Consider the following 27547-nt stretch of genomic DNA (forward strand, 5'->3'; position numbering starts at 1 on the left):
GATCAAAAATTCCATCACCGCCTCCATCCTGCCGAATTGTAAGTCATCTGAATTTTCAGAAGAGGAGCGAGTCATGTGACCTTTCTAGGCTACCATGTGATCTTGCCCATTTTCAACTTTTATGCACAGATCTTGAGGCTGCCTAGGTTAGAGCATCCTTCATCCATGAGATTAAATCAGTCCTCTGTTCTATTGGGTCCTTTGCTGCTTCCCTTATGCAGTCTTCAGAGATTTCTTATTTTCCAATGGTTGATTAAAACAAGCAGCACAATATTTTGTTTCTCTTGCAGCTTTCTTAGTAGTCGGCTCCATAGGTGTTCTAGTCACTGGCTCGTTGTCATCCTGAAGTACAGAAATACAGATATCAGTATTTAAAGCCACCTTTTTTTTTTTTTTTTTAGAAAAAGCAAAAATCACAACATGGACTACTCTCTCCCTGGAGCTTACCTTGGAATTTTTAGAGCTCGCGTACATTATGTAGCAGCTTTGTCCACCCACGTGATAGGGCGTTAGAGGAGTCGAGTGCGTGAGTGCCTGTAACAAGCTCCCACATGTCGTCTGGAGCTGCGAGCCTCAGCGGCTATTTGCAGCATGGCCTCCCGTAGGCCCCACGTAACAAGCAACTCAAGCACGAGAGGCGCCGACAACTCCCATGGATCAACTGCATGGTAGTCAGGTAAGCCCCTTCTATAATACTGACAAAAATAATAACGACTACCTCAGCAAAATAGGACAGAAAGACTACCTGGGGAGGAAAGCAGGGGCTATTTATGATCCTCTCACAGGTAGAGATTTCTGTCCCATCTCAGCTGGAACTTAACCCATTGGTGACCACTGCCATGTAGATAACCAGTAAATATAAATGTAAGTTTTTCAACATAATGTGATGATTAATCCAACCTTTGTCCCAATTTCTAGGTTTCCTTGTTTATGTATAGATACACCTGTTAACCGGTCCTCAAAAATAATACCTCTTCATTCAAAGTTTCTCATTTTCCGAAGTTAAAACTGGATAAGATAACTTTAACTTTGCTTGTCTTTTTTCTGAACAATTTCTGCTGCTGCAAACCTTCCATGTTCCCGCTTTCTACCGTTCTCTATTTGTTCAACAATTCCTCATTGTCTTACATATGGTCCGTTACTACCATGCCTAGCACCAAATTGTTATGTAGCCTTTTTATAGCCCACTCTACTTTAATAGCGTAACCAGCATGTTACAACACACGCTCTATTTGTTCTGAAGCTCCATAAAACTAATTTTACATTATAAACTACCATTCTGTACCAACAACTTAAGAGTTGGAACTGAAATAGTCTTGTTACCAGACGCAAAGGGCATTATCAAATCAAATATCAACTCGCAAATTTAAAAGGGTAACAATAGTTTTTACATATTCAAATGTTTAACTTGCACCTAAAAATAAGGGGAGGAAATGTAAATAAACCATTTAGAGACTGTAGTGGTCAAAAGTATTACATTTAGTAGCAATACACACAACAGCATTATTTAATATACTATACACTCACTAAAAACATTTAAATTTTAAGATATCCAAGTTTAAATTTGTAGTGTACTACCTTTTCATTGGTCATTTATTGGTACTGCACCGACACACTTTATTCGAGCAAATACCCAGTATGTACCTGGCAGATACCTGGAATGCGCCGCTCCTCACCTCTGACAAGCCCTGTTGCGTTTGCCTTCCCAGCCTGGGTTCATGCCTGGCTGATGGGCGGCTGATCTGTTAAATGATAATGATTAGGATTTAATAGGCTGCAATGCTTCGCGTGTCTACCAGATGGCATAAATTCATGAATTGTAATGCAGTATATATATATATACTGTGCAGTATTGCAGCCAGCGGGAATAAAATGCTTCAATCCCTGCCTGGAAAATACCTCAATGCACTCGGGCAGAAAACAGTCCCAAACCTCAATACACCCGGGTATACCCGAATTCGTGGGACTAGCCGAGCTCGAATAAAGTGTGTCGCCAGTGTATAGCAACTATGTAAAGTATCCAGAGGGAAAAAAAAATGCAAAATAATGTTTGTTTTTTATATGCAGTGCTGACCGTGTAAGCAGCTCCTTATATAGAGTTTTGCAGGTCCTGCCCTTTAGAACTTCCAATGTAATTTTAGTTCTGAAGACACAGGGAGCCTTGCCAAAGGTTAGAAGGAGAAGACACCTGGATTGTTTTCAAAGTCGGTGTCTTTAATTTCAGGGGCCGGAGAAGCTCGGTGAATAGTGATATTTGAAAAAAACAGTCATACTTTAATGAAAGCCACACATTTCCATCAAATCACTCACAGTCAATATTATTTTGAAGGACTCTGATGCATTGTTCATATAATGTTAGCATCTTTGGAAGATAAGTAATTTTGGAACCAGAGTAAACCAACATTTTTGAATTTAATCTACGTCCTGTAAAGGCACTTGATTCACAGCACTGTTCAGTCAGCTCTTCAGAGACGTTTCCTACAAAAGAAAGAATACAACAAAAAAAATCATGTTATTAAAATGTTTCCATAAGATGTTACATTACAAACAAGCTAGCATTTTCCTTACAAATCACATGTAAATTGGAATAAGCGTCAAAGTATTATCAATACTGGGTATGAAAAGAAAAAAACCCACACCAAAAATATTGTACATAGATAATCTCATGGGTAAACTAATGTACAGCACAATTTGGAAAATATGCCTGGCAGTTGCAACTACTCTTGGTAGCAAAAAGTTAACAGAAAACAACCAACTATAAATTTGAACTTTCAGATCAGAATCAACTAATTCCTCCAAAGTTGTATACACCGAGGAACTTAGACTGAGTCCATGGTAACTGCAGCCGTGGGGCGGGCCAGTGACGTCACGGAGCTGGTTCGCCCTCATTGGGCGAACTGCTCACGTGACCGGCCCTGCGCTCCCGGAGGCGCCAAAACTAAAAAAAAATTTAAGTAGTACGCCTCCGCTGCTAAAGCCGCTCTCATTGCGGCTGCAGGGGCTCACTGACAAGAGTCAGCGCGCCTCGGCATGGGTCAGCGCGCAAGCGCTGACCATGGACTCAGCCTTAGACCTGATTAACATGTCCTCCCTCACATGAATGTCTGCTGGAAACAGTGGTCTTCATATTTCCTCCCATAAATTTACACCAACTGTAGATTTTGCATAACAATTTCTCATACGAACTCACTAATCAAGGAAAGGAATACCAATGGCGGAATGTGCCCTTTGGCCGCAACCAAATTGCCACCATAACTACTAACCTCTGGGTGAGTCGCCGCTGGTTACCTCACCATCACCACCTCTCCCAGCCCTGTCCACCTGTCGCAGCATGTCCTCAGCACCTAGCCCAGCTACAGGGCACCTAAAACGCAGAAGCCAGGAAGCCACACAAGAAATGAAGAAATGAGTCCTGGCTGCTGGCGGAGTGTCGTGCGGCTGGTAGACGCGGTGAGGACATACAGCGCTGGAGGTGCCTGGCTGGGAGAGGCACTGCGGAAGGCAGAGACAGTGAGGTGACCTGCAGTGTCTCGCCCTGCAGTCAATCGTTACAGCGGCAGAGGCGATTTGCCCATGGCCAAATATTCAAGACTGTATACAAAGCTTTGAATATCCGGCAACAAGTAGAAATATTTTACTCCAAAAAGCGAGGGGAGGGGCGGAGGGGAAAAAAAATAAAAGTGGTTGTAAAAAGCCAAAGAATTTAGTGAGCTGTAATCAGACTAATCAATCCACTTACATGTTTTTTTTTGTTTTGTTTTTTAATAAAGTCCATGCAACTTCAATGATAATGCAAAAAATTGTTAGATTGTCCACCTGGATCAAAATAACAACTTAAAGCCAAGAATCACACAGAAAATCAATGCTTTCTTACCAGGGGGGCGGGTGGAGCACTAGGACAGAACATGCTGGTCACTCACATGGGCCCTTCATCAGGGCTGCCACAGTCATGCACCACGATCTAGGATTCCACAACTATACCGTAATGGAAATAATTTGACTATGCCACTACCCACAACAGGAAGTGAGGATCTCCGGCTCTCATCTGTGTCTTGGGATACAAATACAGTTGCCATCTACTGTAATATATCCCATGATAAAGATAATGGCTGAAACACTGGCTTTTCTACAAATCCATAAACACTTTTTATTTTTATTTTTTTAAAGCAAAAATGAATGCGTGCCCAACATGTTTAGCCTATTAGGAAGGTCAGGGTGGCTGATTTCTAGCACTCGGATTGATTTTTTTCCATTTATATCATCGCTTTAGATGCACGTCTATCAGTTTACCTCGACTATACAGAAAGAATGAAAATATTATACTGTAGATTAAGCAATACAATCCTTTAAGGAAAAGCTTACATATCTCAACAATTATACACTTTTACAATACCGGGAAACACTTTCTATATGAATAAGTTACAAAAGGGGAAACCTTTTCAAAGAAATACATGCAATTAAGATGGAGGGCAGGATCAGTGAAAAAAGTAAGACATTGAGGGTGAGCGACTATTTAAGCATTACTTTGACTCTGGTTTAATGCCTTCCATCACTTTAGGAAAGGCATTTAAACAGAAAATAAGTCATTTCAATTTGGAGTAAGCCTCAAAAAAAAAAAAAAAAAAAAAAAACCGAACTGCATTCATTTATTTGTATGGATTTATTGCAGAAGCCGGTGATGTTACATAAAATGTAGCCCAAAAAGTGGTAATAAGTGGTTAAAGAAGCTGTGATAGACCTAGCAAAATCAAACTCTGCTGAATTACAGTAGCAATATTAGATCTCCAGTAGTACATGCCTCTTGGACAAGAGCTAATGAAACGCATTGTGTTCTCCCTAGTGATTGATATGATCCAACAAAGTGAACAATGCAAGATCGTGAAGACATCCAATACATCTATTAACAAGGGATGAAAGTGCATCAGCCAGCCAAACCATACCAACACAAGGCATGTGTAGCAGTAATCATTAGTCAACTTACTAATATTTATTAGTCAATAGCTAACATGATCAATAAAGTGCAAATCAAAAAAATAACTTGGCTAATGCTAGGAATACAGCTACAGGATAATTTTTAGCACAGGAATATTTTAGCATGTTTACCTCATTTCAAGTCCTTACCTTTATGTTCTGTGATGTAAGGTGGAGAGGGTAATATAGAGTAATCTGGTAAAAATTTAGGCAGTGGGATATTAAGCAAGTCTGTTAAAGACTGCACCTTTACCTGAAAATATAACCAGTTATAAATCAGAAACCAAGGTAGCAAAATACAGCTTGTTAGTTTTGTGTTTTTAATTACTCACACCTTTTCATTTATTGGTTTAGTCACAAAAGTAAAAATGCTAGTCTTTAATTTGTTTTAATTACTTTATTTCATAAGTTGAATTTTAACTTTGTAAATAAGGTCATAAAAAAAAAAACTAAAATCAGAAAGTTTAATTTTAAATACATTTTCAATTCCTGGAAGCTTTTATTGAGCTGCAGTAAATCCGAAGGGCAAAATTAAACCTAACCCTATCCATTCTGAAAGGGGGAAAAAATGCTCTGCTCACATCTAGCATGACAAGGGAACATGTAATCACCTAAAGTATTCTACATTTAATCTATTAGGTCTGTGTACAATTGTTAGAGATTGTATGTCCTTTAAAGTAACAGAATGAAAAAACTGCCATGGAAAGTGAAAATGAAGGAATTTAAAATAAATAAAAAAATAAATAAAATAAAATAAACCACATGCTATCAAGTAAAATACACCAGCCAAATACAGGGCTACATGGAATTTACTCAAACTTGAAAAGACCTGGTTTATTACCGACAAGGACAAAATAAAAAAAAATGTTTGAAAATGCTCCCAATGCATTGCACACCTACTTGAAGACACCATGCGATTACTAGTTGAGATGCCGTTTTACCCTGCTGCTTATTTTAGGACTTCTAGCCACTATTTTTGTTTCTATAAGAACTTAAGTTCAAACAGACCGAGGTCACGTTATGGTTGTGTGTCAGTAACATTAGCACATGCCATTCTCTGAATGCAATTGTGTCCAATACTAGAAAAGGAAGGCACATTTGCATCAACCACCGCTACACATGACTTTATCTCCAACACATGGATAATTTTCTTTCCTTTCCTACATCCAGGAAATGAATGACAATCTAGCATGGGTGTGTAGAGCCACGAATAGCATTTTTCAATACCCTGTAGTTAAATATGGATGTTTACTACCAGAAGTAAATTTTTAAGAAGGCTGCCATAAAATACAATTTGTGCGAAAATAAACTACAGTCTACAAAATAAAGGTTAACTTTAATTTCTTTAAATTCCAATTTGGATATCCTACTTAGAGCTATTTAATTGAACACTTCTAATTGGCTGCAAAAATTGTCAGCCTTCACTGTTGCAATTGAACCAACATTCAGATGTTACAATATTCGTGTTCTGAAAGGCCCTGGTATGTGGAAGTAGACGATCTACTGCTTACCTCCTTAATATGACCGTCAGGCTCCTCTTTAACTTCTGTACTCTCCCGGTTTTCTGAAGTCTCACCGTTTTCTGTAGTCTGTATTGTTTCAGCCTTGGATAATTCCACATTGCAATACTGCTTGCACACCTGCAGCTTTCTAGGTGGCTCGCTTAATGAACAGGATCTTTTTTTCCTCTTAGTTGAAATCTGATCATAATTAAGATAGGATTCAAAAGACATTGCAGGGGTGTCAAAGTCTTCATCACCAGTAAGTTTACTTTCAGGTTTTTTGTCCTGACTCTGCTTCATGCCACTTACAGATGTGCTACCTTTCGACTTCAAACTATCCTTGTCAAGTTGCTTGCTTTCATCTTTTGGAGAATGTTTCTTTTTCTTTTCAACACTAGAGGAGGAATGCTTTTCCACCCGTGTCCCTTTTCCAGGATAATCAGAACGTTTGGAATCAGCATGGTCGCTAGAGTGCGAAGGATTTTTAGATTTCTCAGAGGTGTGATCATTGCTACTCAATTTCTCCGACTTCTCATTTTTAGTCAGATGCTTGCTTTTGCTAGTATTACTTTCTGCAGTTTTACTGGATTTCACACACTTTTTGGTATCGGACGCAGATTGGCAAACCTTTTCAGCACATGTACTCTTCTCTCTTGAAACAGAGCGTGACAACTTCTTCTCATCGACTAGTTCTTTTTGGTCAGGCTTGCATTTCGGTTTCTCACTGAAATTAAGGAACACAAAATACTACCAGATAAACAGAAACGTTCTTTTTTTCCCCCCCAATGTAGATACAGGATTCTGCGATCAAAAACTTATTATGAACAGCAAATACAGTATGCCTTCTACAGACACACAAATTTTTAAATTCCTTGTATAGCTCTAGTAAAGCTTTAATATGCATACCAATTTAAAGTTACACTTACTGTTCTTTCCCTTCAGGAACAAGCTTCTTCCAATGGTTGACAAGAGATTTAGCAACATCCCCCACATCTGCGTGTTTCCGAAAACCATTAACAATTTTTCCAATTCCAGTTTCCTTCGAAAAACAGTTAAATATGTTACATTACATTAGTTTGTTTATCACGGACTAAAAAGGAAGGCAAACAGTAACTGTTATACAAATTGTTATTACCCCCATTAATGCAAGTTAACACATGAATGCTTTCAAAAACATCTGCTAAAGCTGTATGCACCAACTGAGAAAGCAGAAGAGTTCTTCTTACTGATAATTTCTTTCCTTAGCTGAGTGGGAGGGGGAAAAGCGGGCACTCCACTCCCTATACTGTATGTATGATAGAAATGAGAAAAGTCTATTTAAGCATCAACATTTTCAGACTTCTGTTCGCTAAATAGGATACAGATCCCAAATTGGAACAAATAGTTTAATTTGTGGTTTCTCTTGATAAGCTGCATAAGTCAGATGTTCAGGTTGTTGTTGGCAAGGTGTTTTTGGAGGATTCCCCAGAGCTGCCACTTGTACCTTCAAGGAACTTACAGATGGATCAGTCACAGCTTTCCTGAAGGAATTGGAAAATGCTTGCAATCAAAGTTTTGCTTTATTTTGAGCTCAGGTCAAATTCTGGAGGTTGAACTATTCTAAACTTTTACCAGAGCTTTAAAACTTTTATTTTTTTTTGAGAGACTCCTCCTTTCCTCTAGTATTTTCCTTCTAATTTCCAGGCCTCTATGGTAAGTTTTGTTGGGTCCAGGTGGATAATTGGACCGAGAGAGAGTACATTTTGTTTCACAGAGCATCCAGTGCCCTTTGACTGCTCGCTTTATTACCTTTGATTCAAGGGATACGATAGAGATACTGTAGTCAAAAATATTTAAAAATCGCAGGTCTATAATGCCCTCACACTACAGTAAGAATGAGAATGCTCATTGTACAGTAATCCATTCTAGTCTCAGCAAGTCTTCTGGCATCTTAATGTCTCGCCCTTCAGGAGTGTCAGGTGACGTCACTTCCCTACTCCGTACTGGTCATTTATGGTATTTCGGCCGGGGACTTCACCATCTGAACTGGTCTCTGATGCCAAGAACAGACCAGTGCATACAGAGACCCCTGTCAAAATCCTTGAAGTGACAGGTACCAGTGCAGAAGTGAATGTCACCGGACACTCCCAAAGCGCAAGGCACCAAAACGCCATGGAAAATTTCCACAGAAGACTTGCTGAGGCTTGTGGAAAGACTTGCATGGATACACTACACAATGAGAACTTTTTATTTTTTTAACTAAATCATAAGGATATTATACTTAAATCTTGATATTAATAATTTTGGAATAGTCTCCCACTATGGTGGTCTTTAATCTCTTAAAAACAAAGGTAAGTTTGCTCAGCTCACACACGAGGGGAAAAAAAAAAGCTTTGTTGAAGGTAGTGTCTTATATATAAGTGTGGAATGAGTTTTTTTCTGTTCCGCTCAGCTAAGGAGGAGATTATCCAATTGTTTATTGCGGTCATGCAGTGCAAAGAGCAAAGAAGAATGTTTAGAAGCAGAACATTGCCTTTTTGACGGTGGTTCCAGAAATATTAGGTTAGCATTTTTTAACCCATTCACTGCCAGGTAGGCCTGCAACATTGTGCACTGCAGACCTCTTAGCAGTTACAGCATGGTAGCCTTGTTCCCATGGTATAGGCACTTTCTGTATCAATTAAAAAGAAAGGAGTTTTTAATGTTTGCCCTTGTATTCAAATGTATTACGGTAAAATCAAACATCTGCTGGACACATTTGTCAATATCCCCAGAACTAAATGTACAAAAACTACTGGAAACAGAACTTCTAACAGGTCTTTCAATCTTTAAAGAAGACAGACCTGAATTGTTGCTTCAAAAAAAAAAAAAAAAAATATTAAAAAAAAAAAAAAAAAAAAAAGACACACACCTGTGTAGAAAGCCCAACATTGCAACAGGTTTAATTTTCAGTATTTTTGCGAGAACCTTTTAATATCAATGTTTGCCAAAGTAGAGATTTCAGTCATTTGACCACTTACCACAAGGATATCCAGAGATATGTTCAGCTCCTGCAGGCTTTTAAGTGCTTTGGCAATCTAGAATAGGAAGTACAGTACATTATTACAATGTGAACACACAAACATGAATGTCTGATATCAGTTTAGGGAAAACATTACCACATTAATTCAGCTTCCTTAATGTCTCACCGAAAAGGTGAGCTGAAGAAATAAAATCACACAATTAAACACGTTTGCCCCGGCTACTAGAAAATAAACGACATTTCCAGCATGACTTATAATTTCCTGACAGGAAGAAAGTCTAACAGCAGAGCCACTGAAACATACTGTATGCACTCTAGACCCTGTTGGTTTCCAAAAACCCAGATATTACCGGTTCTTTGGCAAGGACGGTGTCAGTGGACAAATATTTATTAAATAGCATTTAAATAAACTGTCCAGATTCATTAAACTAGCTTAAGGGCAGTACGTCAAGGGAGGGAAATTAAACTAAATGCAAAAAGGATGAACGTAGATCACAAAACAATTGTTTCTTTAGACTTCCATCTACATAAAAATTGTTAATCCACATTTTTATACCAAATTTTTCTACCAATTAGCCATTTACATATGCTGCCATCATAAGTGGGAAGACCAGATGCCATAAAAATGAATCAGGACCTGAAAGGGAATATGTATTTTCCTTCAAGCAATCAAGCAGCAATATGGGTTATAGACTCCACCTCCTGAGGTAGAACAGGAAGAAACCCTACATACATACAGCTGTAGCCAGACTTGGTCCTCTGTGCTATGATTTTCACTGTGCCGGTGTGGCTGCAGTGCGGATGCAGATCTCGCAGCCAAGAAAGATTACCACTGCAGGGTTCCAGGCTTCTGAATGGGACCACGCAGCGTTAATCCCTTTGGGCCATCTGCAGGGAAAGAACACATCTACTCCCCTATCAGGTCACTGTCGGCAGTCACCTCTGCCAGCTGGTGGTCTTTGGGATCAATTATCTGCTGCCATTATGCAGCAAAATTTCAGTCTTCCTCCTATTTGCCGACCTCTTGGAAATCTGGCATCAGAAAGATGTTTCTCTGGAAGATAGCCACCCATTAACCTTCATCACCTCGTCCTGGATGTCCACTGCCCTCAAACTCTTGTATGACCTGTATGACCTGTATTCTTTCTGTGAAGAACCTGGGCCATGGAATAATTTTATTTATTTATTTTATTTTTAATTTGTGGGTTTTGGTAGCTTCTGTGTTGGGGTAAGGCTCTTGCCTCGTCAACTGCCAACTTGTCCACCAGTTTTTAAAAGTTCTGCTCCGAATAATAAAGGTGCAAAGTTTGTGGTTAGAAGCAGCAACTGCTATCTATGCTTTGAGGTATAATTCAGTGCAGGCTCATATTGAGGACCATGCATTTGGCTGTTAGGCAGGTGAAAACCATGGACGCATCACAAGTACAGTAGTCTATGCCCAGGCAAATTAGAGGAAATAGTTTAAAGATGCCATCACTGGGAACTTGTGATGAGAGTTACCATGCTCTAATCAGGGGGGCGCAAACTTTTTTCCCTGCGCCCCCCTGCCGGCGGTCCCCTCACACCCGCGCCCCCCTAACCCCCACTTACCTGCGCTCCGGCATCACGTTGCCATAGCAACGTGACGTCACATGACCTCGCTGTGTCATTTGATGCCTTGTTGCCATGGCGACGCAGGAAGGAAGCAGCCGGAGCCTAGGTAAGTAAAGATTTACAGAGGCCCTGCAGCTCCCCCAGCACTTAATTTAAGTGCCTTCGGGAAGCGCGCGGGGCCTCTGTAAACCCCGCGCCCCACCACCGGCAGTCTTGCGCCCCCCAGTTTGCGCACCGCTGCTCTAAGTGACCTGGTAAAGCAGGCTGATGTCACACTTTGCTTGACTAGTGTCACTGAAGTCAAATACTTTTCTCCACGCACATTCTGCCAACACCCATTGGATCCCAGAAGCTTGATCCATCTAGTAAAGCAGGGGTGTGCAACGTGGGTGTGCAACGTTTCTGCGCATCGTCCCCCTGCCACAGCTCCTACTTTGCTCGTGCAAAGTCATGTCACGTGACCCAGCGTCGCCACAGCAACAGGTCTGAGTCATGGTAGGAGAAAGTACAGAGGCCTCACGCTGTCTCAACATTTAATTTAAATGCCTTGGGAAAGAAGGCGGGGCCCCCTGTATGCGCCGCCATAAAAAAAAAAAAAAAAAAATCTTATAGCCGCAGGGGGATGGCCCCTCCCAGTTTGCGCACCCCTCCAGTAAAGTATCCAATCTTCTGGATAGTCTAGCTATTGGTATGTGTACCTTTGTAGGGCAATCCCAAACATTGTACCCTCTGGATCAAATGGGTACATTTGGCTAAATAGTCTCGATAAGGATAGCTTGGATGCCGAGTGTATAATAGGTTTGGATGCCGTCACTTCGATTGCTATATGCACTGTGAAGGCTTCATGTATGTGAACCAATGAACATACAACCCTGCTTATAGGCTATTTGACCTCCATTACAGCTTTCACCAGCTTATCAATGTCTTGTGTTGCAAAGCTTAAAAATTCTTCTCATGTTACCCTCATCAGAACAGTGATCAGGAAAGAAGAAAATTTAAAACAACTTACCGTAATTTTCTTTTCCTGGAACCATGGCAGTGGGCACATAGTTACCCTCCCTATGTATGTCTAATGCCTATGTGCCCACTGCCATGGTTCCAGGAAAAGAAAATTACGGTAAGTTTTAAATTTTCTTCTTTCCTGATCACCCTGGCAGTGGGCACCTTTGGGACATACCCCAGCAGTGACAAATTAGGGAGGGACACAAAGAATAAACCACCAGTCAATGCCATTATCAGTTGACTTTTATTAATTCACTTTACACTTTATTTCACTACAGATTGTAGAACTCTACACCCAAATCTTGCATCAGCTGATTGTACGTCTAGTCTGTAGTATTTCAAAAATGTATTGAACGAGGACCAGACTGCTGCTTTGCATATCTGCATATGGGAGGAGTGGCTTAGTGAGTAAAGACACCGACTGACACAGATTGCTGCAGGGGAGCCTGGTTCAATTCCCGTGTCGGCTCCTTGTGACCGTGGGCACTTTATCTCCCTGTGCCTCAGGCACCAAAAACATAGATTGTAAGCTCTACGGGGCAGGACCTGTGTCTGCAAAAATGTCTCTGTAAAGCGCTGCATACAATTAGCAGCGCTATACAAGAACATGTTATTATTATTATCTGCCCTGGTGTTGCCAGAGTTTTGAATGCCCATGACGTAGACATGGCCCTTCCCTAATGAGCTTTAATGTTCAAAGGTTCATCTTGTCCTTTGCTCTCATAAGCTTTTTTTAATACATGCCACTATCCATTGTGAAATTGTTGGTTTAGATGCTGCTTGACCAGGTATGGGTATATTTCTACTCTCTCATTTCTGCCACTAATGGGGCTAAAACTTTTGTAAATGTCCTAGGAGAGGTCACCAGACCGAATGGCAGTGCTGTGTACTGATAATGATGTTGGTTCACTGCGAACCGTAGGAATCTTTGGTGTCTCCTTGATACGGGTACGTGTAGATAAGCGTCCCTGAAATCTATCAATACCATCCAGTCTCCTGGTTGTACCTCCTAAATGATAAGGTTCAAAGACACCATCTTGAATTTTCTTATTTTCAAGAATGTATTTACCTTTCTCAGGTCTAGGATTGCTATGTAATCTCCTGAAGACTTTTGTACTAGGAATATTCTGGAATAAATTCCACTTCCTCTGTCTTCCTGAGGTACCTTCGTTATTACTTCTGCTTGTAGTAATTTCTTTCAAACTGAATTCATTTGCCTTTTTGCCCTGGACTGTACACTTGTTAGGCATATATTTCTTCTTGGCATTTCTTTGAACTCTATGCTGTATCCCTGACGAATGGTTTCCAATACCCATTTGTCCTGTATTGTTTGGGCCCATGTTACAGAAAACTGCATCAGTCTTCCTCCCCACTGGCAACTGCTGGGCCCTTTGACCTTCATGCGAATTTGTTCTTGGCAAATGATCCTCTTCCTCTGGCGCCTCGAAAAAGCCGGTTCTGACCGCCTCTCCATCTTTGCCTTGAAAACGATCTGCCAGGTCTATATGCTTTTGCCTCTTTGTACTGATTTCTATCAGATTGCTGGAAACCGAATCTTCTGTTCCTGTTTTCCTGGGGCAAAAAAAATACTCTTACCTCCTGATGCTTTCGTTATTATAGCATCCAACTTGTTGCCAAAAAGGAATGCTCTTTCAAAGGGTAATCCGCATAGGCTATTCTTTGACGCTGCGTCCGCCATCCATTGTCTTAGCCATAACGCCCTTCTTGCTGACACTGCTAAGGCCATAGATTTAGCTGCTAATCTGACCGCATCCAAAGAAGCCTCCGCTATGTAGTCTGTCGCCCACTTTACTTCAGATTGCCTTTAGGATAGAACTTCTTTTTACACCTTTGTCTAGTGCCTCTTCTATGTTGGCAATCCAGACACGCATTGCCCTTGCCGCAGATGTAGTTGCTATGGCTGGCTTACAAGGCTGTTCCCGCTGTGACGTATGCCTTAATACGCAATCCATTTTCCTATCCATAGTGTCTTTCAAGGTTGCAGATTCTTCTATTGGAATTGTGGTCCTTGCTATTCTAGATATAGCAGCATCCACCTTTGGGCTGGCTTCCCAAAATTTGACCTCTTCCTGTGGAAACTGATACATTTTCCCAAATCTTTTTGGTATATATAGTTTGGCGTCTGGCCGCGCCAGTTCTGATTGAATAAGGTCCTGATGTACAGGGAAAACTCTACTTTTTTTCTGTCTTGACCCAAATAATTTATCTTTTCTCTGAGTCAACTCTTCAGTGTCTTCCCATTCTAAAGCCTGTCTCATGGCTTTGATGAGAGGATCCACCATTTCTACATCAAATTCATCCTCCTGAATATCTTGATCTGATGAATCTAATTTACCTTCTGACACCTGAATGCATTCTATGTCTGATTCATCAGATGAAAAAGCTTTTTCCCTTATCCAAACTGGTTTGGGATCTTGACCTTTTGTTGCGCAGGGTTAACTGCTTGTTGTACCGCAGCATACACGCTCTGCTTAACTGCCTCCTTCATTAGTACAAGGAAGGTGCTCATCTGCTCGTTAGAATCCACTGCTGCCGCCTTAAGGCAATCTTCACACAGCTTCTTTCCCATTTTTTTTAGTGGCTTTCCTCTTATGCTGCAGGGATTCCCCAGTACCCTTCGAAGATTCTGTTTCCGGAAGGGTAATCACCGAGCTAATTTTATAAAAACAAAATATACACCCTAATTTATATAGATCCTCTCTCACATGTAGTACTAAAACTAAGGACTCACCTAGTCTTGGAAACTGATCCTTCAGCAGTCTCCAATTTTGATTCAATATCCAGCACTTGGCTTACACACACGCACTGTTCCTCCTACCGCAGCGTTCCAAGCGCTAATACGGTCAATCTGAGCCTTACCACAGCTCACAGCTCCTACAAATCAACTCCCCCTTCTTTCCCGAGGCAAGAGTACACTTTTGCACCCAGAAGTCTTTTCAATGATGGCATCAAGTTTGATCAGAGTAGATGGCCTTCCAATGGGAGCAGGCAGAGATTATTCTTCCAGGAGGAATCTGACAACCATGGACAAAGCCAAGAGGCTCTTCTAGCTGCTACAGATCAGACCAAAAATCTGGCTGCCAACCTCACTGCATCCAGCAACGTCTGACATGAAGTCGGTGACTAATTTTATTTCTGACAACACAATGATTGAAGAGCTCTTGACTCAGAGCTTCCTTAACGTTGGTGATGCACATTTTATTTGCTTTAAAAAAAATGGCAGTTATTGCTAGTGACTGATTTTCTCAACACTATCAGATCACGAAAGGAAGCCTAGTCACCTACCAGCAATGTTGTCCTTCTCGCAAATGTACAAGTCATCGTGTCAACTTCGGTGGATAGGCTCATACCTCTCATCTTCGAAGGGGTACATCCATATACATTTCCTGCTGATTGACACTATAGGATGGTGCCCACTTTAAGGATATCCTTGATCACTTCATGGACCATAAAGGTTCAGTGCTTTCTTTGCCATCCTCTAAACATACAGTCTTTCAGATCAGGAGCTTGGACTGAATCCTCAGTCTCCAGAATTTCCCAGACTGTCTTTATCAGGGGGTTCAACTAGGTAGAGATCAAAGGACATCGTATCCCCCGGTCCATTATCTTCAGATACATTGAGCTCCATCTCAAATGTCCTGTACTGTTCCTCTTCTAACAAAGACAGCAGTGGACCATCTAGACAAGCAAGAGACCTAGTCTGCTAATGACCCTTGTTTCTGGACTGGAACGATGCAGCTTCAATGCCATGTGTAATTGCATTCTTCATTTGGTTAAAGAAATTTGCCATAGACTGTTCTCTAGCTCAGGAGTGAGCAAACTTTTTATGCCGAGCCCCCCTTTTCATCCATAAAATTTCTCGGACCCCCCCCCTGCCTGATGTAATCAAAATCACATGAAAAAAAAAAAAAAAACCTTTATTAAACAGTATACAATATACCGTAAATCCAAATATGTCTAAATACTTACATATTTCAACAGCTCGCGCTTGCAAAATTAGGCTGCGTCCACGCTGCCGCTGAGAGCGGTGACATCACCAACTCTCCAAGCATGAGCACAGGGTGTCCTGCATAATTTTGCAAGCGTGGATTGGGGCTGTGTGTGTGTTTGTGTGTGGCTGTGTGTATTGACTGCTGCTGAGCGCACATCAAAGTCAATTTTGTTTGTCTCCCCAAGCGCCAAGCTTGGGAGAGCGTACGTGCACAAAGGCAATACTTTTGGGGGGCATTCATCCACCTCTTTGCTACCTCCCTTCCCTCTCCCCCCCGCACTTTTTTTTCTTCCTCCCCCTCCATGCTTTTTGTCTTGCTATCCCCATTGTCATCCAAACTCCCTCCTACAGTATTATTTTTTTTCCGTTTTCAATGTTGTGTTTTCACTTTCTTTTTTATTATTTCTGTACATCCATAGTATGAGTGATATAATGGCAGCCGACCCTTTCACTTGCAGAGGATCGCAGCTAAGCAGGTTGCCAGCGGAGGAGAGCAGGACCACAGCGCTATTGCAGGGCAGACACCGGGAGGGACGTTTGACTTCACCGTGCTCGGGTGTGCTCCTCCTCGTACCTCCGAAGCCCCTGCGCGTGCGCACACACACCATCACGTGGCCGCCACCTGCACTATCCTGTTCAGTCACCCGCATACATCTTCGGCTGCCCGCGCACATCTGCATGGCCGCCCCACGCGCACAGCTTTTTCGTCCTCCCGTGCACAGCGTCTGCCGGCCCGCGCACCCAGTTTTTGCCGCACGCCGCCTGTGCCCCCCCTAATCTTGCGCCTCATTGCCCCCCCACTTTGCGCACCACTGCATTACAACACACACACTCTCTCTCTCAATCAATCCCCACATACACACACACACACACACACACAATCCCACAATCTCCCCCCCACACACACACACAATCCCCCCCCCACACACACAATCCCCACCCACACACACACACACTCAATCCCCCCCCCCCCACACCCCCCCCCCCAGACACACGCAAATCCCCCACACACACACAAGCAAATCCCCCCCACACACACACGCAAATCCCCCCCACACACACACGCAAATCCCCCCCACACACACACACACATCACCACACACACACACAATCAGTCACACAATTTCACCGGGGGGGGGGGCGACATGCTCCGATCCCCCAACCCCCCAACCCCCCATGCTGCTGAAAACTGGTGCGGGAAGCAGACAGGAAGAGAACGAGGGGCTGTCTGTGTGCAGAGAGAAGCCCCGCCCCCTCTGCAAGACACAGACACATAGAAGCAGCAGCACGGAGCTTCTGGCCGCCCGTGCACAGCTCTGCCCGCCTCCAGGTTTCCCTGCAAGCAGCCCGCGCCCCCGCTACATAATCTTGCGCCCCCCAGTTTGTGCACCGCTGCTCTAGCTGCCTCCTCTAGGCAGTCCTAGCAGAGTTTTTATTTTGGGGCGCCAGTTTGTCACACACTGAGCAATACTTCTTTGTAGCTTTTCTGCCGAAGGTGGGCTCCACCAGACTTGAAACTCCTGATCGAATTACCTGTGGTACTGAGCACAAGAATCACAAGTACTTCTCTGAACAACAAAAAAATTGCACTCCCTTGGGTATGTGTGCAAACCACCTATAGATGCAACGCCATGTTGGTGCTGGTTAGTCTGTTCCAGAACGCCTCCTGTGCGATCTGCCTCAGACCTTAGCCAGGAAGGGCAGCAAACAGCTCCACGTAGGCAGATTCCTATCCTTCCTTTACCCCACTTGACGTCAAGCCACGTAACTCTCTGGAGGACACAGAGGGCAAACTGCACTGGTGGCAGGAGAAAAACAGGTGCTGAGTCTGTCCCCACCTGATTAGACAGGTCAGAGCAGCAACTGGTACTCAGCAGAAGGGTGACATGAGCTTGTCCTGGTCCCAAATGGGAGAGCATTCCTGGCCATCTGAAGGTATAGCTTGTGTGGCATGGCAGCATATCCTGAATAAACTCCCCTGAGCAGCAACACCAGTAGGATGAAAAATCAGGGAAAGGCCAAGATCTCCCCTGGATGAACTACAAAAAAAAGGTAGTGGGGTAAGGCAAAGCTAGAGGGGGGGGGGGGAAAAAAAATGTAACTTAGTATGACAGGACCAAAAAAAAAAAAAAACGACATTGATCTGGTTCACAAACAGAGGACTTGAGTCCAGTAGCTGGGACAGGCTAGCAGACAGGAATGGTCACTGGAGTGTGGCAATTTATAGGGCCTCCTACAGGTAGATATTTCTGTCCCATCTCAGCTGGAGGATGGGACTTAACACATTGGTGCCCACTGCCATGTAATGACTAGGGAAGAAATATTATGGTGTGACTGTATGTGGAGCCTACACGGCAAGGTAGGCGCCCGATTATTTAATCAAACTGGATAAAATGGTGTTCATCGCCAAACTTTACTTGATATTACACCTACCCTGACACTTGACCTTCTGTAAAGATACCCACTATGCCACTATCCTACACAATGTTAGTATGTGATACAAGTCCCTTAAAGTTCTATCTGCGTAAAAGGAAATTCTGCCAGGACTTCAGCATTCGATAGAATGTAATCGTTACATTTTCTATAACCATGCTATATTTTTTTTCCAAAACTTCTATACAATTATCAATCCTTTTAGACATGGCTCTATTCCCCTTTTGTATCAGTGTAAATGTTGTATTTTGTAGATTATATTACAGTAAGCTATTAAATCACAATGTATTGTACGGATACATCTTTGCTCTATATAAATAATGGTAACAGAGTAATGAGTGCATCAGAACCTTTAGCCCTGCAGAAAAATGGTCCCCAAAAACGTAACCTGTGGATGTTTACATTTCTATGTAGTACTGAACATAATCCAGCAAGAGCTTCCCTAATCCACTCACTATTAACAGCCAATGCACACAAAGTTTATTGTCTGAGCACAGCAATTTCTTTCAACCAGAAAGTAAAAATGGGATAAAGTTTAGAAATCTGGTTTGCTACTATAAAGCCAGGACTACCAATATCACCAGTCAGAATAACTACAATTTATATTTAATAGAGCCCCACCCTTTTATATTTAATTTTCTTAATAGCTTATTAAATGAATGGCACGCTTATCAGCACTGAAATGTGTGAAACTCTGGGAGATTAAATGTGATTCAGATCACAGAGTTTTATATTACAGACTGTACAGTCATCTTTCCAGCCAATAACATAACAAATTGGTATACATCGTAGGCTAAGCAAACTTTAAAAGGATTAAAGAAACTAAACATTTGAAATAAATTATTCCTGAAAGTGTCAAATATATACCTGTACAGAAAGTATTTGATGTATTTAAAAGGTAATAGAAAAGGCAAAACAAATCGCTGTAGCTTAGTGGTAAGAAAACAGGCTATGAAGTGGGTGAAACCAGCTTGTGACCTTGTGTACAGTACATAACTTACTCTGTGCATCAGGCACCAAAATGAGATTGTAAGCTTGTCAGGGTAGGAAGATAAACAACCTATGTACAGAAGTGTGTACATGTCTGCACAATAAGGAGGAAAAATTTGTATTAATGCACATGATTCTGTAATATACCAGAAGTTACTTTAATGATTAGTTTGAACATTGCTTGCATTTATTATTATATTCTGTATACGCTGCATAGAGATAAATAAATGGTCTGCATTGCCACCCTAAAACAAGAGAGACTGTTGCAAGATGTACAAACATCTTAATCGGAAAGCAAAGCATATTTCACAAAGCAGAGCAACATGGAAGCAGATAACAGAGATGGAAACACATGCCCGATAGGTAAAAACATGGACAACCATTTATGGGAAGGGCCTCCTGTTCTGTACAGAGCTTGGAATGGCTGAGTCTGCAGTGAGATCAGAAGCTATGTATGGGAATGCCAGAGGACAGGCAGCTCAGCTTACTTTGGGCTATAAATGGGCAATGCAAATGCCACCAGCTTCTTGGGCAGAAACAGACTGACCTCACAACCTGAAACAGGGAGTGAAGGGGGTAACATATGTAACTGTTCCTGTTTACTGCGGTCATTACAATTTCTTTAATTCTTAATATTTTAACAGTGACTGAACAGCCAAAAATGTGTTGCTAGCACCACCAGCACTGAAAGATTAAATATGTAAGGTCACTTTGGGGGATGCTCTACCAACCCAAAAACATGCTACAATATGAAGTAATGCTCTGCATAACTTCACACTTCCATACATTTTTCACTGTTTACAGACATTCATGGCCCCTGAAAATCTATATGCAAGAAAGAAAATATAAATCTATATGCGAAAAAGTAATCTTGTGTTTGCATTATTGTACTGTATGGAGAATATTAGTGCCTCCCACACCAAAAGGAAGAATCTAGGTGCACACAATACCGTACAATGAACCACATTTATACCTATGGTTTAAAGGGTTAATAAAAATATATGCGTTAAATTGCTATAATGTATTACAATATTAACATCTCAATGCATTTTTTAGATATATTTCATCAGTATCTGTTGTGGCTCTCGTTGGTTTGCATGGATGTATGTGTAGATCTGTTTTACCGGACTGGGTCAGTATATTTGTTAGGCTGAACATGTTAGGATTGAATGCTTGGGCCTCTGACAGTGGAACTGTAATTTTACATTATGGTCTATTTAGTGGCGCTTATTAGCATTAAACATAGATAGCAGGAATTGCCTTCGAATAAGCGATTCTGGGATGTATGCGTGTATATATGTATATATATTTATCATCTCTGTGCACCATTTTATGAAGTTTCTGGATCACATCTTTTTCCATTTACAATATTTGATAGTGATCTAGAGATATATATTGACAGTTAAGACATCAAATTGAACCAGATTTATAGCCATTTCTGCATTCCCCTATTCTTTCCCATTGAAGCATGTAAACCCAGCTTCTTGTGAATTTGGGTAGGTCATGTTTTCATCTGATTAGTCAGATTAAAGTGAGGTTGTAAACACTACAGATCAGGGACAGAATATTTTTTTTGCACAGTGCTTTTCTCAATGCAGTGCTAATTAAAAAAAATTAAAAAAAAAAAAAAAGATTGTGATTGTTACATTGGTGTAGCAGAATAAAGGCATGGAACTGAAAAAATAAAAATAAAAAAAAACACGTCAGTGCCTGTAGTAGTTGCCTGCTCTCTCCCTATCCTTGTGGTGTCAGACACACTGATATGACAGACAAAGAGCTATCCAACCCACTTTTGTAAACAGAAAATGCCAATCTCACCACCAAATTATACTGAAAATTACATCCATAACAAAAGTATGATTTATTTAATGAGAAGTAGTGAGGCAATAACAAGGTTATGAACACGTGATAAAGCTTTTACTCAATGTGGTGAGAACCAGAGTAACAAATAATGCCTCAATGTCAATGCAAGTGAGGTTGTCAATGTATAGTTAGCTATGCATTACCCTGCTTTTCACCATATTGAAGAAAGACTCAAGTATGTATGTAGTACAGAAATACTGTTGTGTACACCTGAAGATATACTGATGTGTTTAAAAAAAATAAAATAAAAAAAAATTCCAGTTAATTAGAAAATTAACAGGCAGGCAAATCACCTCAATTTATTATTGATGTAGGCATCCATTCATTGTCTGAATTAATGTGTAACTTGGCATACAGGGCAGTAAGTCCCCCTCGTAGCAATGACTTACGGTGACGTTCGGCTGAAATGCAGTATGTCCCAGTAATTACTCTATATCTCACCAACATGCTGCAGTCACCTTCAATTTCTCCTTCAGAGTGAAGGTTTGGGAGTAAGAATGAATGGAGGTAAAATACAACAAAAAAGGCGTTCTTCACAGAATGAGGGCTAATAAGAAAGGCCAGGGGACCTCAAAGATCAATTTTAGGGATACAAAAACAATCTTCTGAGGTAGGTTTGCTAAAAGAGGTCATGGTCCCCCGTCAACACGTTAACCTCTGCACACAAAATAGATTAGTAGTCTTTACAATTATTCATGCTACTGTATATTGTGGTATGTCTCATGTGTGGCTTCAGTGGTTAAAAAGAAGATAAAGGTGTGACAGCAGTGTTTTAATTTTAGATGGAAAATTATGGTAGATAAGAGTCATTTGGTCAACCTGGTCTTGACTTTCTCTTCATTACTTTGCACATCCAGGCTTTGCTAATACAGCCAGGCTCAAAATAAATAAGGTACATACTGTTCTTATTAGCAGGTCACTATGCAAAATGATATGATCAAAGGGTGTAGCAGGTTTTTGTAGGACCTATAGATGACATGTAAATGCACTCATGGGATGTTAACTCTGCTACAATCTTGAACTCTATTTGAGCCCTCCATTTCTTCCCCTTTAGTGTCTGTCTATTGATCTTCCTCCACTGCTAAAGAATTAAACCATTTGGAGAGGTGCATTAAAAGACACTGTAGGTATATGCATGGGAAACAGGTGCATAACAGATGTGCTCACACTTCGAAAGCTCATCTGAAGCCAAGAAACCTCACTGAACAAATAAAACAAAAAAAACACTCTCGGTTGCAATCTGCAGATGAGTCCGGCAAAAGAAATAACAAAACAAACTTATACAACCATTTTAGTATTGTATGAAAGGCTAACAGGAGCTCAAAAACAATTTAACTCACTAAATTACAGTTATGGTAGAATGACAACACTAAACTACAAGATGACAAACCCCTATACTATTCAATCCAATAAAGTCTAATAGGGGTATGCATAAATAACTCAAATACTTCATAAAGCTTGTAAAGACTTTAGTACTCAACACTTACTACGTTCAATTCTAGCTTCCCATTTTCACACATTTAACTTCTTGTCACAGATCTATACGATAACACTTTACATATTCATAACAGCACTTCAGAGAAATCAGTCTAACTTTAGATGTTTTGAACAAATAAGAGATACGAGGACTGATCCAAGGAGATTGGGTGCCAAAAATGTATTCAGTCTTTGGGGACAAATTGCCAAGGAGAATGTTGGCATCATTGCACTGATCGTATTACTCTGACCCCTTCACTAGCTGCCCTCAGTTCTAAACATGGCAAAATTACAAGAAATGTCATTAGGGCAACAAGTTCTTGTGAAAGTCACTGAATGTTTGTATAGGTCTGTAAGGTTAAGGAGACATAAGGGAGAGCACCTTTAAAAATGACAAAAGTATGACAGATTCCTGCTTTTATGCCAATCACTCAAGATCGCATCAGTCATCATTTGATTGGACCTTAGTGGCGAGAAAATGTTTGTGAACCGCAATGATAATTACAGAAATTCCATAGTTTCTCCATGATAACCTTCTGGAATCCAAACTAATCTTTTCTTAAATATCCAATAGTGTTAATATTACCCAATTCCATGTCTTTGGAAACAAAATTATGTATGAATTAGACAACACAATTAGTAATAGAGAGTCAGGGTATGTGCAAAAGTGATACCCTGGTTTTAATCAGCTAAATTAAAAGGGATAATTAGAATCAGGTGTTTAAATAATAAGTTGGATTTTCAGGCCCGAGTTTGGGGGGCCACATCTAAAGATCAGAAACTGAGTTTGGTCTTGACCATAGTGTGGAAACATGCGATGCCACGATCAAAATAAATCTGGGGGCCTCAGAAAAGCAGTCTAAAAAGGGTTACAAAATCATGTCTACGGATTTGGGGCTCCACCAATCCACTATCAGATTGTCTACAAATAGAGAAAGTTCAAGACCAGTCACTCTAGCTAGGAGCAGTTGTCCGACCAAAATGTCGCCAAGAACCACCAAGTCATCCAGGAAGTCACAAAGAACCCCAGAGTAACAGCCAAGGATCTGCAGACCACGCTCGCCTTGGCTAATGTGAGTGTTCATAACTCATCAGAAAAAGATTGACAAAGAATGATTTGCATGGAAGAATGGCCAGAGGGAACCCACTTCTCTCTAAAGAAAATTGCTGCCCATATGCAGTTCGCCAAAGAGCACAGATTATCCACAAAACTTCTGGAACAATGTTCTCGGGACAGATGAGTCAAAGGTAGAACTTTTTGGCATCAAATGTAAAATGATATGTTTGGTGAAAGCCAAACACTGCGTTCGAACAGAAGACCATCCTCCCAACCATCAAGCATGGTAGTGGGAGTGTGATGATTTGGGGCTGCTTTTCTGCCTAGGGACCTGGATGGCTTATCATTGACACAGCCATGAATTCTGCATTGTATCAAGATTCTAGAGGAGAATGTCAGGCCATCAGTCTGTTGGTTGACGCGAAAGTGGGTCACACAGCAAGACAATGATCCTAAAACATACAAGTTGCTATACAAAAGAATGGCTGCAGAAAATTCAGCATTTTAGAATGGTCTAGTCAAAGTCCGGACTTAAACCCCATCGAAATGTGGCAGGAGCTGAAGCGAGCTCTCCAAGGAAACCCTCAAATGTTACAGAGTTGAAGCAGTTCTGTAAGGAGGAATTGGACAAAATGCCTCAGAACCGGTGTGAGACTGACCAGCAGTTACAGGATACACTTCGTTGAAGTAATTGCTGCTCAAGTGGCTGCCACAGGTACTGAATCTAGAGGTTCACATACTTTTTGACACATGGATATTGAATGGTGAATCATTTGTGGATAAATAAATGTTGAAAAAGTATCGTGTGTGTCATTTGTTTAATCAGGTTATCTATCTATTATTAGAGCTTAGATTTTCTATTTACTTTAGAATAGACAATCTATTGGTATGAAACAGCTACTATTTGCAAAACATTATGTATAATGGACAAACAGATGCAGCTCATCCCATGAATACACTAAACATGGAGCCTAGCTCCTACGAAGGTATGAATGAATCTGCTTCAGTCCATTACACCAGGGGTGTGCAAACTTTTCCCCGTGTGCACCCCTGCCTGCTCTACTCTGCGCCTCACACCCCCCCCTCCCCGGCCCGGACACCAGACGACGCCGTGGGGTCACGTGACCCCGCTGCGTCATTTGACGAGTCGCTGGAAGGTAAGGCAAGTATTATTGAGGCCTCGCGGCATTTCATTTAAATGCCAGAGGGGGAAGAGCACGGGACCTCTAACTTCCGCCCCCCTCTCCCCCCACATAAAATCTAGTGCCCCCAGTTTGTGCACCCCTGCATTACACATCGTATCAGATGACCACTCCCATTTGGGAGTAAATAAACCTGTTTAAATATAATATTCATATACAGAGTTTGATCCAAGGGGGATCAAGAAAGGTTCCCCAAATATTGCACACGTCCAATAGACCGTTATGTTTTTACACAGACAAATTTGTCTCCAAATATATTTGCTGGTGACTGGTGTACAAACACCTGGGCTGTATCAGTGTAGGGCAGGGGTCTGCAAACCTGTCCCCAAGAGCCGCACACAGGCCAGCTTCTATGGATATCCATGTTTCAGCACAGGTGGCTCAATCAGTGCCTCAGTGCTTGACTGGGCCACTGATTGTGCCACCTGTGCTGAAACAGGGATATCCATAGAAGCTGGCCTGTGTGCGGCTCCTGGGGACAGGTTTGCAGACCCCTGGTGTAGGGTATCTGATAGTGGCATCATTAACCTATAGATAAAGAGGCATTCCCTCAGAGGTGCTTTAACACAACAAAGTTCAGAAACGTATCAGGCAACAGTTGTTAAAGCCTCAAAATTATTCAAAGGCCCTATACTGTACCGAGTCTACGTCAATGAAGCTCTGAGCTCTGTTATTCATAACTTTCATATGGTGCTTTTTTCTCAATGCGACAAAAGCTTTTCACAATTACAATATATTACGTGGTGTACAGAAGAGTAGTCCCAAGGGGGGCACAGGCGGAGCACTGCCAAACCAGAGAGGGAGAAAGGGGAGCTGCATCCAGTGGTATTAAAAATGTATTTTATTGAGTGGTCAAAAAAAGAACATATTCACTTTTACGCGTTTCGTGAATTGCGTCCCTTTCTCAAAAGCTTTTCACAATTACAATATATTACGTGGTGTATGTTGAATTTAACAGACAACGGGAGTCCCTGCTCCAACAAGCTTTAAAAATCCACAATAGGTTTGGTGCTTGAGGAACAGAAGTGGATTGTTATTCTTTCAGTCTGTGCCTATACTAACTGAGCCACTACTTCAGCCCACAGCTCCACTGGCACAGGGACGGCATATTCACAGCACACGGAATAAGGCCCTATGCAGGGAAATGTAATAACTAGATACCAACTTCAGCAATACATTTGCCATTTCTAATATGACATTATTTAATATTGATTTATTAATAAGCGTGTACAAATGCAATCTTACATCATGTCACAATTTCTCCAGATACACAGTGAACAAGTGATAAAATGAAACAAGTTAGAGATGGGTCAAATTGATTGTATTTAAAGAGCAGTTTATTTCTATGTTGCATAAAATTCTCATTTTGATAGGAACATTGTTTAAATTTGCAGCATGTTATGCAGTCATCTGTATGTTAAAAAGGAATGACATTAAATGACAGTCAAAGTAACAGTTGTTTTCAATGTTCAGATCCAGCAAACCAAAAGGCTTGTACTGGATTTGAATGCAAGTTGATCTCGCTTGGCTTCCAGCTCTGCACTCCCTCCCCCCCCCCCCCCCCATCCCCTGTTGCAAGTTTACATCATCCCACCCAGTATAAACATAGGCAGGATCTGCATTCCCCAAGACCTACAATCCAGCATGCACAAAACACCCATATCCACCAATACCCCACTATATCCAATATTCGTGATAATATGGGAATATTTCATGCTGGGACCTGGAGACGTTGATGTGCAATGCATTATCCGCATGTTTATGTTAATAAAGACCGGAAAATCCCCCAACACCACAATGCGTGTTCTGTAATTCAGGAGTCCAAAGGAGTCAAACCACAAATGAGACAGGGAGGTCGCTTGTACCTGACAGAATGGGGTTTGTAAACGGGGAAGGAACAGGTGTCTTTTTACTCATGCAAACTGGTGCCCTACCCAGGCAGTTCTGCCCTCCCAGCTCTGTGCAGACTCTCCGCATTACCAAATGTGCGAGGGATTGATACCTTTTTAGTATCCTGTGCACAGCCCAGGCGCTCTTTGAGTTGGTAGACTCTCTGCAGCACACTCTGCGCCTCCGCCATGTCAGCTGCTCCCTCCGTGAGATTCCGCGCGGATCACACACCCAATCCGCACCCGCCGGCTTCTCTTTCTGGCACAGCGCCCCCCAGCGGAGCCTTATATAGCCTCTCAGGCACAGCCGCACGCGTCCCAGGGAGCAGGGCTCACATGGGTGTCTGCAGCAGTCTGAGAGGTGTGACCTCTGATTCCTCTGTGTAACAGTCTATTCAGGCGTTATTAATGTACCTGTGAACTTCAAGTAGTGCAATAAATTACACCTGAGGGTCGTGGACCGAAAACAAATTACGTTATTGTGAAAAAAATACTAGCCCCAAAGCATGGGACTATTCAACGCCCAGTAGGGCAGCAAAGAATTAGAAACATGCAT

At 41.6% G+C, this 27547-nt stretch overlaps 1 protein-coding gene across 2 annotated transcripts in view; it reads right to left on the minus strand.

Annotated features, from left to right (window-relative positions):
- Window positions 1-27240, minus strand: part of LOC142493698 (elongin-A-like) — a 51370-nt gene extending 24130 nt beyond the window's left edge. For both annotated transcript variants that reach the window (XM_075598174.1, XM_075598173.1), the window contains exons 1-6: window positions 27105-27240; window positions 9473-9529; window positions 7400-7512; window positions 6483-7197; window positions 5122-5224; window positions 2311-2478 (exon numbers count right to left, since the gene is read on the minus strand). In XM_075598174.1, coding sequence (XP_075454289.1) covers window positions 2311-2478; window positions 5122-5224; window positions 6483-7197; window positions 7400-7512; window positions 9473-9529; window positions 27105-27182 — 1234 coding nt within the window. In that variant the 5' untranslated portion in view covers window positions 27183-27240. The remainder of the gene's footprint in view (window positions 1-2310; window positions 2479-5121; window positions 5225-6482; window positions 7198-7399; window positions 7513-9472; window positions 9530-27104) is intronic.
- Window positions 27241-27547: the final 307 nt, after the last annotated feature.

The sequence above is a fragment of the Ascaphus truei genome, chromosome 4 (assembly GCF_040206685.1).
Source record: "Ascaphus truei isolate aAscTru1 chromosome 4, aAscTru1.hap1, whole genome shotgun sequence".
NCBI lineage: Eukaryota > Metazoa > Chordata > Amphibia > Anura > Ascaphidae > Ascaphus > Ascaphus truei.